Source organism: Chanodichthys erythropterus, chromosome 2 (assembly GCF_024489055.1).
Source record: "Chanodichthys erythropterus isolate Z2021 chromosome 2, ASM2448905v1, whole genome shotgun sequence".
NCBI lineage: Eukaryota > Metazoa > Chordata > Actinopteri > Cypriniformes > Xenocyprididae > Chanodichthys > Chanodichthys erythropterus.
Genome location: NC_090222.1, coordinates 2943970 through 2963191, shown reverse-complemented (window position 1 = coordinate 2963191; position 19222 = coordinate 2943970). Strand labels below are relative to the sequence as shown.

Below are 19222 nucleotides of genomic sequence, written 5' to 3'. Positions count from 1 at the left end.
ATGAGATGGTGAACTCTTTGTGTGTGTGTGTGTGGACCAAGATTAGATGTTTAATGGATTTTTCTGTGGTTTTGCATGCATCGTTTCTGTATTATGTTGCCTCATTTGGGCAACTTGATAGGGCCATTTGTCTAGATAATAATGTCTGTTTCCCTCCGCACAAAATCACCAGCTCCGTACAGCACTGATCTGTGCCGCTATTAGTGGGAAGAAGTGAGTCATATATCCCACATCTATACATACTGAATGTAAATCATACTACAGACTGCAGCAGTGATTCCCAACTGGGGCCATTTCAAAGTGTTCAGTTTAGCTTTTTTAAAATCTGTTCAAACAACGTTATGACTTAAAAGTTTTGGTGCCTAAAAATGTATATTTTAGTTTAAAACTCTTCATATTAATGATGAATGATAGCACAGATCGCACTGACTGCTACAAGCCACTAGATTCACTTTCCGCGAGAGCTGCAGTTTCTGCCGACACAAACGGTGATGCAACAACGTTCAGCAGAGATCAATGCAAATGAGCTCAGGAGTGATACAGAAACTAGCCAATGGGAGTGCAGAGAGTCATTCACTGCCTGATACAGGGACTATACCCCTACTATATAGTAGTAGGTGAAAAACTATACGTGAAAAAAGTATGTCTGAATTCAGTATGTGCAAACTGACCTGTTACTTCTGTGAGATTCTGCAGTCCACATCAATGGACACTTTACTATCCCATGAGGCCACAGGAGAGGATCTGTGAATGGCAGTGAAGTGACCCAGCTGATACTGTAGGTCACATGACAATGACAACATACTTTTTAATGTTCACAAAGTAGAAGTACCCACTCAGAAAGCATGTTATTTCAGATGCAATGAGTGAGTACGGTGTCCATGTTTAGAAAGATGACTGTACGTGAGTACTACGCTGGTGACGAAATTTACGTCTCACGCACTGCATGCATACACTAGCCTAGTGTATGTGTAAAAATAAAAATATACTTTAGGTTTAACTATAGTAACCTTTTCTCTGATGCCATTCTAACCCGTGTAAGGATGTGCCCATAAGAGAGCGGCGTAGCACTGATGTGTAGGAGATCGGCTCCCAGATGAGTCGACAATTATATTGAATTAAAGCAACATGAATATTCAACATGAAAGTTTGGTTCAGTTTTCCACATACAATACAATTTGTCTCTTAATTCACTGCAAATGCAAATTTACTCTCTGACAGTAGGTGGCGCTTAACTTTCAACTCACTTCAATGCAATCGTAAATGAATAAATCTTTCCCTATAGGATCAATAAGATGCATTAAAGTTCATGGCATTAAAGTTGATATCCCTATCTTATCACAAACAACCTTTCCTCACATCATATTCACACAGAAATACACATCATCTTGTCGCAGCATGAGCTGGATCATGTGAAATCTCTCTGATATGAAGCATCTGTGAGCTGTGCATGGTTTATCACTCACCATTGATTATTAAACCAATTAAAGTAACTATTATAAGTGGATCTACATAAGAAGATTGGTCAAACCCACAGTAATTGCTTGGGCTTGTCAAGAGGGATTGTCACCAAGGTGAGTTCAGCTTCCAAGACTCCAGATCTCCAGTAAAGGTGCTCTTTGGCGCTATCTAGTGACTAATATTACTGGAATAAAGCCATTCTCCGAGAGCATGTCTAAGCAATTCATCCCAGGACTGAAAGTGTGTGTCTGAGCCCCACATCTTCAGGATTCATCACATCTTTGATGTGCAGATGGGGCAGTCCGCATGCGCATGCAGATTGTTTGGATTTCTGACGACGCTTAGCACCTACTTTGGATAATTGTCAATGAATGAAGTCATTGTTATTCTAAGATTAGGAGTTACATGCAAAAGGCATGCTCCTCTCCAGCATTAGTGCCTTAATAATAGGCTGAAATTCTTGTTTGGTGAGAAAGTTACTCGAGAGCTGAGTGCGTCTATAGGCTGAGGGGCGGATCTCACACACACACATACACGTGTGTTTAAATAGAAAGGGGCTGGAGGATGATCAGCTGCGGCTCCGGAGCTGGAGGAGGATCGGCGTCAGACATGAGCCGCCGCGCGCATCCGTGCGTCTGTCAGCGAGGATCCGGACAGCTCTGACCATGGCACTGCCATCTCTCCACAGCACCTCTGGATCTTACCTCTTTGTGGAGTTTGTGACCTGCAGATCTGGATCTTCAGAAAGTCTCGTCGAGGTGTGCTTTGGAGCGTTTTTGTCATGATAATGTCTGCTGAAGGTTGCGCGTCGGGATCGACTCCCTCATGACACCCATGCCTCCCTCTGTCTGGATCTTATCGAAGAGCAGTTCTAAAGGATTTGGATACTCTGTTTATTCATTAGTTTTCTTTCCCCCCGTGCGTCTGGAGCGGATTTAGGATGCTGTGTCTGTCTCCTCCAGTCACCTACAACCTGCTGTTCTGGTTCTTCATTCTCCAAACGCCACATTCAACTGCGCCTTTAATCACTGGTGAGAAGATCTCAAACTCTGAACATGAGTTAGTTTCATACTGGAAATCTGAGGAGTTTTAAATCTGCTATCATCACTTTTTTTTTTCAGAAAGTGTCAGTAGTGTTTAGTTTTTGAAAAAATAACATTTATTTATTTATTTTTTTTTTTAGATCTGCACCATTTTACAGTGTCCGTCTCAGATTATGCCATTATTAATCAGTATACATCAAGGCCAGTTTATTTAGGCTATATAGCACATTTCATCCACAATGGTAACTCAAAGTGCTTTGCATAGAAAATGAGGTAAAATAATCAGAACATGTACATAAGAAATGAAAATATCTAAAATGGAAGAGTAAGTAGCTCCTATTTAATGTATTTAGGCTGATTTAGCAATATTAAATCATATGTTGGACTTGAATGAAAGCAAGCAGTGTAGCTCATTTCATTGCTCGATGATCAGTATAATCCAGAGACACTGTGAGATAGAGATGTGTTCCTCGTGTTGAATCAGTGTTGTGTTGGTGCAGGTACAGAGGCGAGCTGTGAGAACGAGGGAGAAGTGCTGCACATCCCCAACATCACAGACAACCCCTGCATCTCCTGCGTCTGTCTGGTGAGGAACATGCCTCCATATGATGATAACTAGAGCTGCTCAATGTGAGGCGGCGGGCAACTACTGTACAATTACACTCTAAAAAATGCTGGGTTAAAAACAACCCAAGTTGGGTTGAAAATGGACAAACCCAGCGATTGGGTTGTTTTAACCCAGCAGTTGGGTTAAATGTTTGATCAACCTGCTGGGTAGTTTTATTTAAGTCAACTATTGTTTGGAAATGACTATATGGCTGACTTAAAATGAATCTAAAATGAAATTAAAATGTTCATTTATAAATGTTAATTTTCAAGATATTTTGGGTTCATTTTAAGTAAGCAATACAGTAATTTTTAAACAATAGTTGACTTAAATAAAACTACCCAGCTGGTTGGGCAGACATTTAACCCAACTGCTGGGTTAAAACAAACCAATCGCTGGGTTTGTCCATTTTCAACCCAACTTGGGTTGTTTTTAACCCAGCATTTTTTAGGGTGTACTGTTGTTTTAACTTTAAGTCAGATTTTGAGTTAATACAAAGAAAGAGATTGATAAAATCAACAGAAACTCAAAACATTATGTTATCTGAACAACATTAGTGAACCTATAGGTGATTTGACATTGTATCAAGTTCTGACAGAATATAAGAATATTTAAGGATTATGTAGAATTAATCAATATTTACACACTAAAAATGATGGCGTAAATGTTGGTCAGTTTTATTTAACTCAACTATTGTTTAAAAATGACTGAATTTCTTGCTTAAAATGAAACTGAAGTATGTTGGAAATTAACATTTATTAGTAAGTTTAATGAATAATAATTAAACAATAAACATTAAATTGCTTATTAATAAATGTTCATCTTTTGATTATTATTGTTGCTTCTAGTAATTATGTGTCTGATTTTTAATTTCAAACATATTTTGGGTTCATTTTAATCCATCCATACAGTCATTTTAAACAATAGTTGAGTTAAATAAAACTGACCAGCAGGTTGATCAAACATTTAACCCAACCTCTGGGTTTCTCCATTTTTAACCCATCTTGGGTTGTTTTTAACGCAGCATTAGAGTGCAGTGGTCCGTGATAATTCTGTTTATGAGAACAGTCTTTGGTGAAATAATGTTAATAATGTTAGTAAAACTTTTCTTAGTGGCTTCATAATGTGCATATTGTTTAAAGGGGAATTTATGGTAACGCTTTATTTTACAGTGTCCTTCTTACATGTAGTAATAACAGTAAATTATGCATAATCACATGCAACTAACCTTTTGACGCCTATAGTAAGTGCACGTTGTTAATTAAAATGAGTAGCCTATAATTACACTGTAACAAAGACACCTTAGAATAAAGTGTGTCTTTTATATGAACTGTGTTATGGATACATTAGCATTGCTGAATTTGAACGCAGTAAAAACTGTCGTGACAATATATATGTTTTTACACTACTTTAACTCATCAAAATAGTTTAAACAATGTCAACTTCTTTTTATAAGTTAAACAAGATTCGACTCAATTTTCGAAGTCTGTTTAATATAAAAAGTTGAAATGAATTGTACAGCCAGCAGATGAACTTGTGTTTTTAAGTTGAAATAGGTGAGAACTGCTATGTCCAGTGTAAAATCAATAGATGGATAAACATGAGTGTTGAACTGGAGTTACTGTAAATAAGCTGATTTATCCACATCTATCCCTGTCCTGATCACACAGATAGATAAAAACACAGTGCAACATCACTCTGGCAGTGTTCATGTTATAAAGAGAAGGACATGAGAGACAAACAATGTGTCTTTCACAAGGTTAGCGTGTGAAGCTGATACCACGGGTTGATGAATGTCTCGCATTGATTCTGTTGACGAATAGCGATCAATACAGGAAGTTTTATCTCTGAAAGATGATGCTGCTCTTTATGTACATGCATTGGTCTGCTGTTGATGGGATGTCATGATGTGATTGAATTAAGCTGACCTGTCCAGAGAGCCGATCACATCCGTACTAAATTTCACGGCTCGTCTTTGCAAGTAAAATGATTGCAGTCCTTGTTCTTGATGCATTTCTGTGTGTCCTCAGAATCAGAAAGTCGACTGTAAGCAGGAGAAGTGTCCGCCGCTGGCAGAGGACTGTGCGCTGGTGGTCAAACAGACGGGAGCCTGCTGTGAAAGATGCAAAGGTCTGAAACTATGAGAAATATCTTACTATTATTTATTACATCTGGACTGACAGACTTGAGCTCTCCAGTTCTGCAGTTTTGCTGTTTAACTCACGCGGGCATCACTGCCACCTTATGGTTGAGAGACGCTATGACTCTAGCTGACCTCTCCATCTTCTCTCTTTCTTGGGAGGGTTTTTTTTTTTTTTTGAGGGTTTGTCTAGAACAACTGGCATTCTTCAGAAAATAAGTTAATCAGTAAGTCAGTTCAACTTGTTTCTACTGTAACAGCCAATTAAAATGCATTAATAGTAGAAGTAATGATGGAGGTTCAGATTTTCTAGTTATACTGTAAAAAATGATGTTTCAAAGGTGTAAATAAAACAAAGATCATCCAGAGTGTTTTACAATTTTACTTCAAGATTCAATATTTAAAGTCATGAAAGTGAAGTTACACTCATCTGTTCTTCTCTATTGTGTCATATGTCGAGTGAAACGCTTCTCAAACAAGCACAAATGTAGGGCGGGGCTTGATTTTGTTTGTGTGGAATTGATTGGATGGTTGTGGTTTGCTATTGGTGGATTTCATGTGAGTGACAGGTTGCCCCACCCTCATTATCAGAGAAGAGAAGAGATGCTGCAAGAGGGAGATATTCTGATTCAAGATTATGAGGAACATGAATTTAACACAATAATGATGATGTGCAGCGAATAAACACTGCTCCATAAAATAATTTAAAAAGGAACTGTACGTTTGGTTTCATGGTGACTTTCATTCAGTGTGTTACTTGCTGTTTCTGAAATTTACTGGCAGGATCCTACACATTTTTCCCAGTGTACATGGCTTGAAATGCGTCTCATCTGACCCGAGCGTTTCCTCTCTCTCTCTCTCTCTCTCTCTCTCAGGCTGTCAGCTGAAAGGGACGTCCTACAACAGTTCCCATCACTGGATCAGCCCCGTCAAACCCTGCGTCACATACAGCTGTCAGGTGACTCCATCTCACTCAAACACTGACACACACTCGTCTAGAGCGAGAATAAACACAAGATCAACAGGACAAATGAAGATCTGGAGTAATATAGCAGACTGACTGCTTTAAACAACTAGATTTAACCTAGTTAATGAACCTGCTCACCTCACATAACATGAAAAAACCAACTACAAATATAAATGTGAAACATTGAAGAGGATGTTTGAGTTAATTTGAGCTTTTCTTTTGGACAGGAAGGTGTCATCACTGAAGCAGAAATGAGGTGCGTCATTCACTGTAAGAACCCCAAAATCCACCCGAAGAAATGCTGCCCAACTTGCCCGGGTCAGTCAATGTGTGTGTGTGCGTGTGTGTTTTTTATGGAAAAAAAAAGAGAAAGGGAAACTTCAACAATTCAAAAAAAAGTCTATTTAATCTGCATGCTATAAACAGCATTCCAGACATTGATATGCTCAACATTTCCTCAGTCACGATCCATGAAGCGTCACTCTTTGTCTAGAAGAATGTTGAATATCTCTGTTCATCAGCCAGATTCTCATCATAGTGCTTGCTGGTATTTCACAGGCTGTATTTTCGAGGGGAATTTATATAAAGAAGATGAAGAATTTCATCCAGAAGGGAATCCCTGTATTAAATGCATCTGCACTGTGAGTTTATCTGTCAAACACTGTTCTCAGATCAGTCTCAACAAAACTACTCTTTACAACGACCAAACAACACTCTCAAAAATAAAGCTTCTTTACTGGCATTGATGTTTCCATGAAGAACCTGTAACATCCATGGAACCACTAAAGGTTCTTTATAGTGAAAAAAGTTTTCTTTAGATTATTAAAATGTTCTTCAAACAGGTTCTTAAAGAACTGTTAAGTAAAAGGTTCTTTGGTGAACCAAAAATGGTTCTTCTATGGCATCACCTCTTATGGATTTTTTTTAAGAGTGAATAGCAGGCCATCTCAGATGATATATATATATATAAACATTTGCGTATCTGTCAGTAGCACCTGTAGTACAGTGAATTGTGTGTGTTTTTCAGGGAGGTCACAGCATGTGTCATAAGGTGGTGTGTCCGGTCCTGTCCTGCCCGGCTCATCTTACCCACACGCCGCCAGGACAGTGCTGTCCTAGATGTCGTGGTGAGTTATTCTCTCCCAAAGACACTTCAAGAACACTAACTCATGACTTCCACACTGACAGATATATTAGATATTTCCCCCACGTTGCACATGCAACAAACAATCCAATTATTAAAGGTCCCGTTTTTCGTGTTTTTTTTAAAGCTTTGATTGTGTTTATAGTGTGCAATATAACATGTGTTCATGTTTCGCGTGTAAAAAAACACAGTATTTTAAAAACGGGCATAAAAACGGGCTGATGACTTCCTTGTTCTATGAAGTCCCTCCTTCAGAAATACGTAACGAGTTCTGATTGTGCCAGCGGTTCCTGTGTTGTTATTCGACAGCAGCTTAGCGCTCCTTGCCCGGAAAGGTCACGCCTCTTACCATAACGTGTGCTGTACATAGTTTTACATGTGGATTATTGTGGTGTTGTGCCGAATGAACACAAAAGACAATAATTCCCGAGAGACTGAACTCTTTAATCTCCACAAGCAGCGACAGAAAATGTACAACGTTAGCACTCACTCAGAAGAGTACCTCATACGGAAAACAGCCATATACAGAAACATAGTCCCCTCTTGTGGCCATTATGTGCACTGCAGTCCAACATTAACTATTGCAGTAACCACGTGTTCACACCGCCGGTGGCGAGAGCGCCAACATTCGCCGCTGTACCGTTCGTTCAAACCGCCGCCGACGGGAGGGTCAAAGCAGAGCCAAAGTAAGTGACAACCAATCGCGTCAACCAAACCGCTACATTCTAATTGGTTGCCGCCGAACCGCGTCATAGCTCATTACCATAAAGTTAACCTGATTTCAACTCTCCTCGCCGCTCTCACCGTCCAAGACGCGCTGCGCCGCTCTCGCCGCCGGCTCTCATTGAAAATGAATGACTAGCGTCACTTTGACGCTCTCGTCGCCGGCGGTGTGAACACACAGTATACCACAATTATAATTTTCGGGAACCGAGTTAAACATAAATTGTAACCATTGATCTCTAAGTACAGCGTCCCTGGTAAGGCCAAACAAAGGTGATTGGACTGCGGGATGAAAATAACAGCGTTTCGACGACATGAAGACAAACACACTCTACAAACGCAACTCTTGTGTATTCCTGTGGGTGGAGGTTAGTCAAAAACTGTTTTAGTGACGTCATTAAAGAAGGAAGTAGAGGGATGTAGTCCAAACTGGCCGTTCGATGTAGGCGACTTCTGTTAAATAAAATATCTCGCTTGGCATTGAACTTTGAGCTTTAAAATTTTACAGATTTTATTTATACTCTAACAACAACATTACACACTAACTAAAGTTTGAAGCGTGAGATCACGAAGAACAGGACCTTTAAATAAAAGTTTATTTCAGAAATGTAGTCATTCATCAAAAAGATGCATTGCAGTGGGTCAGAGATCAGAAATGGGGTTAATAAAAAATAAAATAGCTGCCTTCTAATAAAGGAGTTCCCAAATCATTTCTTTGAATGACAAAAGTGATGTCACACAAGTTGTGTCACTGAGTTATTATCACAGATAAAACAATCGACTCCCACACAACATGACTACAACATCTTTAACAGGTTTTAATAATATTTGAACACACTACTGTACATAATGACAGATACAAATGAAATGAATCTATGAAAATGAAGTGTATCTGTCAATCTGTTGTGTGGCTGTAGCGGTCCATGTGTAATTGTGTCTCTGTTTTCATGAGAAATGTGTGTGTCGTCCAGGTCAGAGGAAGGTGTTTGACCTGTCTCCCGGCAGCTGTCTGTTCCGCAGCGAGGTCTACGAGAACGGCTCCTCCATCAGCTATGACGCCTGCACCTCCTGCTCCTGCGTGGACTCTACGGTGGCCTGCAGGAGGCGGTGCTCGGCGCCCGGCAGCTGTCAGGGCAGCGGCTGCTGTGAGGAGTGCCAGTCTCATCTGAAGATGGAGGAGGTGAAGTACTGCAGGGTGAAGAGCAAAATCTATAGGGTGAGGCGTCCATGAGCACGGACTAACGGAGGAATGTGTGTGGATGAAGTGATGAACTCTCTGATAAAACACACGTTTGTTCGTCTCTTAGGACGGGGACAGATGGTCGTCTGTGAACTGCTCTCTCTGCACCTGTGTTAAGGGGAATATTGAATGTCAGCCCAAGATTTGTGTTCCTATCACCAGCTGTCCCTCGGTGAGTTCTGTGAAGACGCCCAGACAGTTTAGAGTCATGCTGTACTTTATATATCGCTGCTGTCAGGAGGAAACCTCATATGTCCAAAACTGCTACTTTTCAGGAAATGGAAAAAACACTGTATTTTTTACACAATTAAACACTGTGTTGTCAAAGTTGATTGTGACTTTATATATGGTCAGACACACATGTCATTATATTATTCATATTTTACCAAAATTAAGCTCAAATGGAGTAACGAGTGTCATCATAACGGCAGGAAGTGCATTGCATTACTTTTTTATCAACTTACAGCTTATAAAGTTTATTGTATCTATATATGGGCGCTCAGTTTTCTGTCAATCTCATGTTATTAGAGATGAAGTGCTTCACACAGGTTGTTTAAGACAGTATTAGTTGCGACTCGATGACAATTATTAGACTAAAACACTCTTTAGCACTCTTTAAAAACATAAAACATTTGTTTCTTGAGCAAAGAAAACGCTGTAGTTCTTCAGAGAACCAGTTCTTTATTCACGATTGCATTGCAAACAAGCAGAGATGCTCCAAACTGTGTGCGGCACTTAGACAGAGGGGGGCGGAGTTATGAGATTCGACTGACGTTACGAGGTTACGAGGTTCAGTCACAAGCTCTTTTTAATACTTTTCATATTTGCAAAACTCACAGACAGATGTAAAGGGTGACCAATAGAAATGAACTTCCTTCAAAAACGTTAAGAAATCTAAACAGAACATACATAAAGCATAATTCATTTATAATTCAGACACATGACCTCACTCATTATTTTGTGACTAATTTCACTCAACACTGCCTTTAGATTTATTCTGGATATTATAACCAAAGACTTTATTTATAGAAAGACAGTGCACTCGTATTACTTATGAATGGGAGAAACTGCAACAAGCAATATCGCGGAATAAGTCCCGCCTTCTAAACAAAAGAGCCAGTCGCTGATCGGTGAAGTCATCACAAATATGGCCGCAGAGTGAACAGACTTTGTTAGAACCAACCTGTTTGATTCTCTAAGTCAGTCAGTCTCTTTACAATGTTTTGTCTTTCAGAATAAGATACTGAATCGCACTGGCTGCTGTCCTGTTTGCACTGACAGTAAGTTGACCTCTTTACACGATCAGCCTGCTGTGAAGCGTGACAGAAGAACACTTAAAAATAAGTTATTATAAAAGGACAAATTTTCTGTTAGAGCACTAAAGTTTTTGTTTTACACCAGTTAACTCCTGTCACACACACAGTCTATCTTTCACGTATAAATGATACGTTTGCCATCTGCTTGCATACAAATATGTAATATCTTTATTTAACATACAAAGTCAATACTTCACCTCTCCATCCCTCTCTTCTCTACTCCAGAGCCAGGCGTGTGCACCGTGTTCGGAGACCCTCACTATAACACTTTTGACGGCCGCACCTTTAACTTCCAGGGCACGTGTAAATATGTGCTCACGAAGGACTGCTCTCCGGCGGCCAGTTTCACAGTGCTGGTGAAGAACGACGCTCGGCGCACGCGCTCCTTCTCATGGACCAAATCAGTGGAGCTGCACACATCCGGCCTGAGCATCAGCCTCCACCAACACCTGACCGTCCGTCAGAACGGCACACGCATCGCTCTCCCCTTCCATAGCACTGGGGTCCACATCGACCTGGACGGGTACCTGCTCAAACTCACCACCATCGCAGGTAAGAGCGGTGTTCAGAAGGGCCATTTAAAGAGCACCTATTCTTCTGTTTCCCATCTTCATCTGTCTTTAGTGTGTAATGTTGCTCTGCAAAGTTCATAGATTGTTCTATTCTTCACAATATTCCTCATTTAAATAATTAATGCGCAGAATAAAGGGGCGGGGCCTGGTTGAGTTAGTTAGTAGTGTGTTGAAACTGGCGGTTATGGTAAGGGGCGGGACATTTCCCAAACACCAATCACAACACACTACTCCAGCCGACCAATCAGAGCACTCTGTGCTTTACAGAAGGAGGGGCTTCATAGAGACAGGAACTAAACAGAGCGTTACTGACAGACTGGGAAGAGAGGAGCTGCAACAATGGAGAATATGAGGAAAATAATCAACCTTCAAACATTCAATCCTAGCATAATTTAATTGATGGACCAGACGGTTATTGCACGACCGCATTAGAGTTGGCGATAGTATAGTTTCCATTTTGCACGTATACTGTATGAATGCAGGTGAAGTGGGACATATTTATATATCCAGCTATCACTATATGACATTCTGGCCAAAACTGATTTGTGTCAAGTAGGCTATTGGGATTCCTCTTTAAGGTGCTCTGCTGATATATTGAATTAACTGACTCTCCATAAAAAAGTTGAGTAAGAAATGATTTTTGCAGTGCAAGAATGAAGAAACTTAAGATTAGGTGTCTTGCACAATAATGACCCTTGGACCAGAAACAGGACTGTGATTTCATTAACTCTCTCACTTCTGTATGACATTGATCTGTATGCAACCTTTGTGCCAGCAGCTCAAATCATTCCTTGCACAGGTAGAACAGCAGAGTTTGCCACACCTTTCTCTTTCAATAGAGCATGTTCTGTGTGCTTAAAGTGATCATTCAATAAAAATGACAGCTTCCACACTAGCTTCCAATGACCAATTGAGTACAGTGGCATGCACATTCGTTCAGAGTTATCTGCTCTTTAATAATGTTCTCAAAACATTTGCATAAAAATGTTATTTATACATCTTTTTTTCTAAAATGTTTTAGTTGGACGTTCTTCTAACGTTTTTTAAATGCTAATACATTCAGAGAACATTCTAAGTAACATCCCCATAATGTTTGTAGAATGGTTCAATGGAAGGTTTCCCTTACGTTCACATAACCAAGAGAAAACGTTTTTAAAACTACAGTGTCACTGTCATAATTCAGCTCAATTCAGTTCTCATCTAATAGTGTCAGTGCAGTTAAATCAATATTACTGTCTTTTAAACTCCATTTATGAATGGGAACAATAGATCAATGGGCTGCTGTGCATAACGTCCATAGATTTTTCAAGATCCAAAATTTGGGTTAAAATTCATGTAAATGTGCATTTTATAAGGCTTAATTCTAGTCATCATTTCTTTTCATAACTTCTTAAAAATTTGTGTTTGCCTTCACTGATCCAGTGGTGCAAGTGAGTTTTAAAAGTAAAAATATTCCATGTAGTCTCTCAATTAATTTGATTTCTAAATGATTCAGCCCAGGGGTGGGGAGCGTTGATCCTGGAGGGTCATTGTCCTGCAGAGTTTAGCTCCAACCCTGAAAAAACACTCATCTGCCTGGAACTTTAGTAATCCTGAAGACCTTGATTAGCTTCAGGTGTTTAATTAAGGTTGGAGCTAAACTCTGCAGGACAATCGCCCTCCAGGATCAGCGTTCCCCACCCCTGATTTAGCCGAACTCTGTTTGAAATGGTTTTAGATAGCGTGTCACACCATCAACTTCTCAAACATAGGCAGATGCAGCATGTTTCCTTTCCCTCACTCTTCATCTGTGTCATCAGGGCTGGAGATCTCGTGGGACGGGGACAGTCTGGTGGAGGTGGTCGCGGCGCCCCATCTGAAGGAGCGGCTCTGCGGGCTGTGCGGAAACTACAACGGTCACAGGCGAGACGACACTCTCGGAGGAGACGGCCAATTTAAGTTTGACGTGGATGAATTTGCGGAATCCTGGCGCGTGGAGGACAACGAGGTGTGTGAGGCTCCCAACCGCAGGCCCACATCCTTCCTCTGTCCCGGCACAGTCAAAGTAAAGCTCCGGGCGCACAGAACCTGCCAAAAGCTCAAGTCCTGGGAGTTTCAAAAGTGCCATTCTGCTGTAGACCTTACCTCCTTCTACAAGTGAGTTCCCCAATCATCATTATCAAACCAAAGCTCTGAGGAAACTTTCAGCATTTGAATCTCCGAACCAAAGATCTCGCTCAGATGAACATTTGAGATGTGTCATTTATTACTGCTTTGACAGAGCAAATACAGTAAACAGTCATGTAATGTGCATGTGCCGTTTTATTGTGGAAGCTTCAGATGGAGAGTTTGGGGCATGGCTACTGTAGTGGATGGAGAGATTGGGCGTGGCTACTGTAGTTGGTGGAGAGATTGGGTGTGGCTACTGTAGTGGGTGGAGAGATTGGGCGTGGCTACTGTAGTGGGTGGAGAGATTGGGCGTGGCTACTGTAGTGGGTGGAGAGATTGGGCGTGGCTACTGTAGTGGGTGGAGAGTTAGCAAGTGGGGAGTTTGGGGCGTGGCTACTGTAGCGGGTGGAGAGTTTGGGGCGTGGATACTGTAGCTGGTGGCGAGTTTGGGGTGTGGCTACTGTAGCGGATGGCAAGTTTGGGGCGTGGCTACTGTAAGGGATGGCAAGTTTGGGGCGTGGCTACTGTAGCAGGTGGAGAGTTTGGGGTGTGGCTACTGTAGCGGGTGGAGAGTTTGGGGCGTGGCTACTGTAGGGATGGAGAGTTTGGGGCGTGGATACTGTAGCTGGTGGCGAGTTTGGGGTGTGGCTACTGTAGCGGATGGCAAGTTTGGGGTGTGGCTACTGTAAGGGATGGCAAGTTTGGGGCGTGGCTACTGTAGCAGGTGGAGAGTTTGGGGTGTGGCTACTGTAGCGGATGGCAAGTTTGGGGTGTGGCTACTGTAAGGGATGGCAAGTTTGGGGCGTGGCTACTGTAGCAGGTGGAGAGTTTGGGGTGTGGCTACTGTAGCGGATGGCAAGTTTGGGGTGTGGCTACTGTAGCAGGTGGAGAGTTTGGGGTGTGGCTACTGTAGCGGGTGGAGAGTTTGGGGTGTGGCTACTGTAGCGGATGGCAAGTTTGGGGTGTGGCTACTGTAGCGGATGGCAAGTTTGGGGCGTGGCTACTGTAGCTGGTGGCGAGTTTGGGGTGTGGCTACTGTAGCGGATGGCAAGTTTAGGGCGTGGCTACTGTAGTGGGTGGAGAGTTTGGGGCGTGGCTAATGTAGGGGATGGCAAGTTTGGGGTGTGGCTACTGTAGCGGGTGGCGAGTTGGGAGCGGGGCTACTGTAGCAGGTGGAGAGTTTGGGGCGTGGCTACTGTAGTGGGTGGAGAGTTTGGGGCGTGGCTAATGTAGGGGATGGCAAGTTTGGGGTGTGGCTACTGTAGCAGGTGGAGAGTTTGGGGCGTGGCTACTGTAGCTGGTGGCGAGTTTGGGGCGTGGCTACTGAGAATTTGGGGTGTGGCTTCTCTAGCAGGTGGAGCCAGAGGGTGTTTAGCCACTGTGGGATCATGACTGTAGACAATCAGCTTCAGTTACAGTGCAAGTGCAAGCCAAAATTCACTGGCTTGATTAAACAGCATTTGAACACATCAAAGCGAATGGGACATTGCGATGAAAAGCTCTACAATGAACGTTTCAGTACCACACGGCATCATCATGCACTCATTCAGTCAATAATGTTTGTTTTGACATGTCCAGAGGTCACCGTCAGATTTAACTGTCTGAGGGACAGATAGAAATATCGGCCAATTATTAAAGCTATGAGTATAGGGAAGGGCCATTTATTTTCCATTGAATGATTGTTGGGCAAGGTTTCAGAAAAATAGTTTGAAATGATTATTTTTGTGATTATGTTTGATGATGATAGTGGTGCATATATTACACACTTCTTCAACACTAACTCTAAAGAAGTCAGTGAGATTAACTACTAAAACTCATTCTGCTTCCTCTCTTTAGGTCGTGTGTAACAGACATGTGTGAGTGTCCAGTGCATAAGAACTGTTACTGTGAGTCGTTCATAGCCTACAGTCGAGCGTGTGAGAGAGAGGGCATCCGTGTGCACTGGAGACCGGAGCTCGCCTGCATCAGTAAGTCACACCTGACACATTTATTGACAGCAGCCATGCAAACTCATTTTCAAAATAGGCAACATAGGCTATTTTTAGGAAATTGCGGAAAAATACAAAACATGTTTTGGGATTGAATGTTAAGTGGATGTCTCTAATCCTGATGTCTAGAGTGACATTAATAATGAAGATAGAATAAAATGTTTTGTTTATTTAAAAGATGAGGCTCTTTTCTTTGTTTGATATATCGACTGTTTACATATTCGTTTAACAATATATTCAGGGGGTCATGACATGATAATGTGAAAATTATCAAATATGGTGGTGCTTGCTGGCAACTTTTTTTTAATAAAAAGAGTAACATAACAACATGCATTTTCAGCTTTAATTTTTGTATTGTGTGGTAACCATTTACTAAAAGCATCATGTTGTTTGTCATGATCATTTATTTGATCTAAAGTACAGTAAAACAGTAATATTGTGAAATACTGTTATTCCTGTGATCATTACTCCAGTCTTCAGTGTCACATGATCCTTCAGAAATCATTCTGATATGATGATTTGCTGCTCAAGAAACATTTTAAACAAAGAAACAAAATTTTCTTGAGCTGTATGTGTTCTTCTGCTGTAGGCACACACTGCAAACATGGTGCGGTTTATGACACGTGTGGACCCAGCTGCACTAAAACATGCCATAACTGGAACGAGGTGGGACCCTGTCACAGGCCCTGTGTCGCCGGCTGCCACTGTCCTGCCAGCCTGGTCCTGTTTCAGGGCCACTGCATTAAACCTACATCTTGCCCCGGCCGATGACCCCCATGACCTGAACAGGAGCAGAAGGCTGCTAGAGAGCCAAACAAACAGAGGAAAAGAGAACTGGGCACACAGGGACTGTACAGCACTCAGACACTCACAAACCGCTCCTCTCAGCAGTCGTGTCCGACACGGAGACTCAGGATGCCACTGCTCGCTCTGTGAGGACTTGGTTTCGCCACCTAAGTGCCTTTCCGACCTCTGGAATAAACTCAGTTACCAAATTCCTGATGCTTCAAACTACAAGGACCTGAACTGGACATTCTGAGTAACATCAGGAGTATATGGCAAACACAAACAATAGTATTATCCATTTATTGGGTCAAACAGTATTTAATACACAATCACTTGACTGAAAGGGAAACTATTTATATATTTGTTGTTTATTTTGTAAGACGGGGACTCAAATGTGACTGTTATAGCTTTAAAGAGAAGTGTACTGTATTCGTCCAGCATACACTGATGTGTGTATGAGTTGTTATAACTGTACATTTCACGATATATTATATATGACCAGTATAAAGCTTATATACTTTCAAAGAAAAACTTGCTTATTTCTGAAAAAGTATATGTCACAGCTCAGGTTCAGAGATGTCTCTTGTGTAGATTCAGGATCGGGGATGCAGAAGGATTTTGCACCTATGGAAAAATAGCAATTCCAATAGGGTCCTCACACCATCGGTGCTTGGGCCCTAACTAAAGCCAAAAATCAACTTCATGTAAATCGTGGCAAGAATTTTGACAAGGTACATGAAAATGAACTTGTAAATTGATAAAACTCTGCAATACTGACTTGAGTGTTAACTGTGTCGAGTGTTTTACCAAGTCCTGTAGTTCAGTCGAGTGTTATTGTTTGAGATGCATTAAACCACCTGACACACACACAGGCACAGCCCTAAAAGAAAACAACATTCTTTCCACAGCTATGAAAAGACATCTGAGAGAACAAGCGTTATCAATCAATGTAATGGAGTCATTGACTTGTGAACTTTGTTTTACTCAAACTTTTTACTAACAAAAATTTTAAATTAAAATGTATGTTTGTATAGTTTTGGTTTTAGACTGCCAGTTTTCACCTTCAACAACTTTTTGCCTTGACTAGATCAAAGGTAAAATGATTAATATATGACGTCTTTCAGTAATACTATCACCCTTGGTAAACATGAGCAAAACAGAATGATTTTTTTCTCCTCTTAGACTTTGTTTTGAAATACTCTGAAAAAAATCAAACCTCTACTTGAAAGTAAAATTATATGAATATAATTGTGGAAAAAATTCATCCATTCTCAAAACCACTTGTCCTGTATTCACCAGGGGAAAAAAGACAATTCTGTAATTTACTCACCCTCATATCAACCCAAAACTTTATGACTTTATGACTTTCTTTTGCGAAACATTAAGAATATATTTTGAGATGCATATTTGTAGCAGAAGTTACCCAAAAAGGGAAATGTGTCAATTATGATCAATAAAAGTATCAAGTAACTGATATGGGGGAATTCCTGACAGAATCAATCTTGGACGTCCCACCAACACTCGTTCAGTGAAGAACGTCTTTAGACTATAGCAGGATAATACTCTACTGGGCCATAGACAAGAATATCCATATTATATATATATATATATATATATATATATATATATATATATATATATATATATATATATATAACTTATCCAACACTTTTGTGTGCTTCAAGATTCTTATAATATTAATTACAGAGTAAATGAACATAGAAATTAAAAATGCAGCCCATAGATACCAAACATGATATACATGCGATCTTGGTTAACTACTGTGCAATTTTAAAACATGTATTATTAATTCAAACTCTGTTGAATAAGCAAAACAATATAAAAGGAAAACTTGCTTGTTGGGTGAAGGGTATTGTGGATTATTTATTAAATGTAATGTAATTGTGTCTGATCCTTCTCAAGTCACTACATTTCTGTCCATAAAATGGAAGTCAACACTAACCAAAATGGTTACCAACGTTCTTTAAAATACTCTTATTTATATGTTCTAAGAGCGATTTGCAAAAGTTCACCTAAAGTTATGAAAACGTTATTTCTGAAAGTCTCAGAACATTTAAAATGTTCAGTCCAGTTTTTAAAATTTTTGAAAAACATTTCTTAGTTATGCAAATGTTAATGGAATGTTACTTTTGAATGTTTTTTTGAGAATTCTGAAACTAGTAATAAACAAAAATCCAACTAAAAGTGCTTAGCACTGCGTCATGGTCGCAACACTGTATAAAAAACATTCTATTAACATTACAGGAAAAAAGATTTGTTCATAACTTTGGCTAATGTTCTGGTAATGTTCCCAGTTAGCTGGGGAAACAACACAAGGGTGAATAAAGATGACAATTTTCATCTTGGGTGAACTAACCCTGAGCCATGACTTCCTGTTTCAAAAGGGTCAATGTATATACAGGTGCTGGTCATAGAATTAGAATATTTTAAAAAAAAGTTGATTTATTTCACTAATTCCATTCAAAAAGTGAAACTTGTATATTGTATTCATTCATTACACACAGACTGATATATTTCAAATGTTTATTTCTTTTAATTTTGATGATTATAACTGACAACTAAGGAAAATCCCAAATTCAGTATCTCAGAAAATTAGAATATTACTTAAGACCAATACAAAGAAAGGATTTTTAGAAATCTTGGCCAACTGAAAAGTATGAACATGAAAAGTATGAGCATGTACAGCACTCAATACTTAGTTGGGGCTACTTTTGCCTGAATTACTGCAGCAATGCGGCGTGGCATGGAGTCGATCAGTCTGTGGCACTGCTCAGGTGTTAGGTTGCTCTGATTGTGGCCTTCAGCTCTTCTGCATTGTTGGGTCTGGCATATCGCATCTTCCTCTTCACAATGCCCCATAGATTTTCTATGGGGTTAAGGTCAGGCAAGTTTGCTGGCCAATTAAGAACAGGGATACCATGGTCCTTAAACCAGGTACTGGTAGCTTTGGCACTGAGTGCAGGTGCCAAGTCCTGTTGGAAAATGAAATCTGCATCTCCATAAAGTTGGTCAGCAGCAGGAAGCATGAAGTGCTCTAAAACTTCCTGGTATACGGCTGTGTTGACC

The 19222-nt window shown here is 40.5% G+C and overlaps 1 protein-coding gene across 1 annotated transcript; it reads left to right on the top strand.

Annotated features, from left to right (window-relative positions):
• The first annotated feature begins 1697 nt into the window (after positions 1-1697).
• Positions 1698-17364, top strand: bmper (BMP binding endothelial regulator). Its single transcript, XM_067399645.1, has 14 exons — positions 1698-2492; positions 3005-3090; positions 5142-5241; positions 6127-6209; positions 6446-6536; positions 6777-6859; positions 7246-7345; positions 9057-9301; positions 9393-9497; positions 10560-10605; positions 10867-11193; positions 13013-13349; positions 15198-15328; positions 15939-17364. The coding sequence occupies exons 1-14, from the start codon at positions 2402-2404 to the stop codon at positions 16118-16120; spliced, it is 2007 nt and encodes a 668-aa protein (XP_067255746.1). The 5' UTR covers positions 1698-2401; the 3' UTR covers positions 16121-17364.
• The last annotated feature ends 1858 nt before the right edge of the window (positions 17365-19222 follow it).

What these genes read in the sequence shown, in the direction of transcription:
- bmper (XM_067399645.1), top strand. Translation starts at nt 2,402, where the DNA reads ATGCTGTGTCTGTCTCCTCCAGTCACCTACAACCTGCTGTTCTGGTTC. An exon ending in CTGCTGTGAAAGATGCAAAG is followed by an intron (nt 5,242 to 6,126) that starts GTCTGAAACTAT and finishes TCTCTCTCTCAG; the next exon opens with GCTGTCAGCTGAAAGGGACG. An exon ending in CTATCACCAGCTGTCCCTCG is followed by an intron (nt 9,498 to 10,559) that starts GTGAGTTCTGTG and finishes TTTGTCTTTCAG; the next exon opens with AATAAGATACTGAATCGCAC.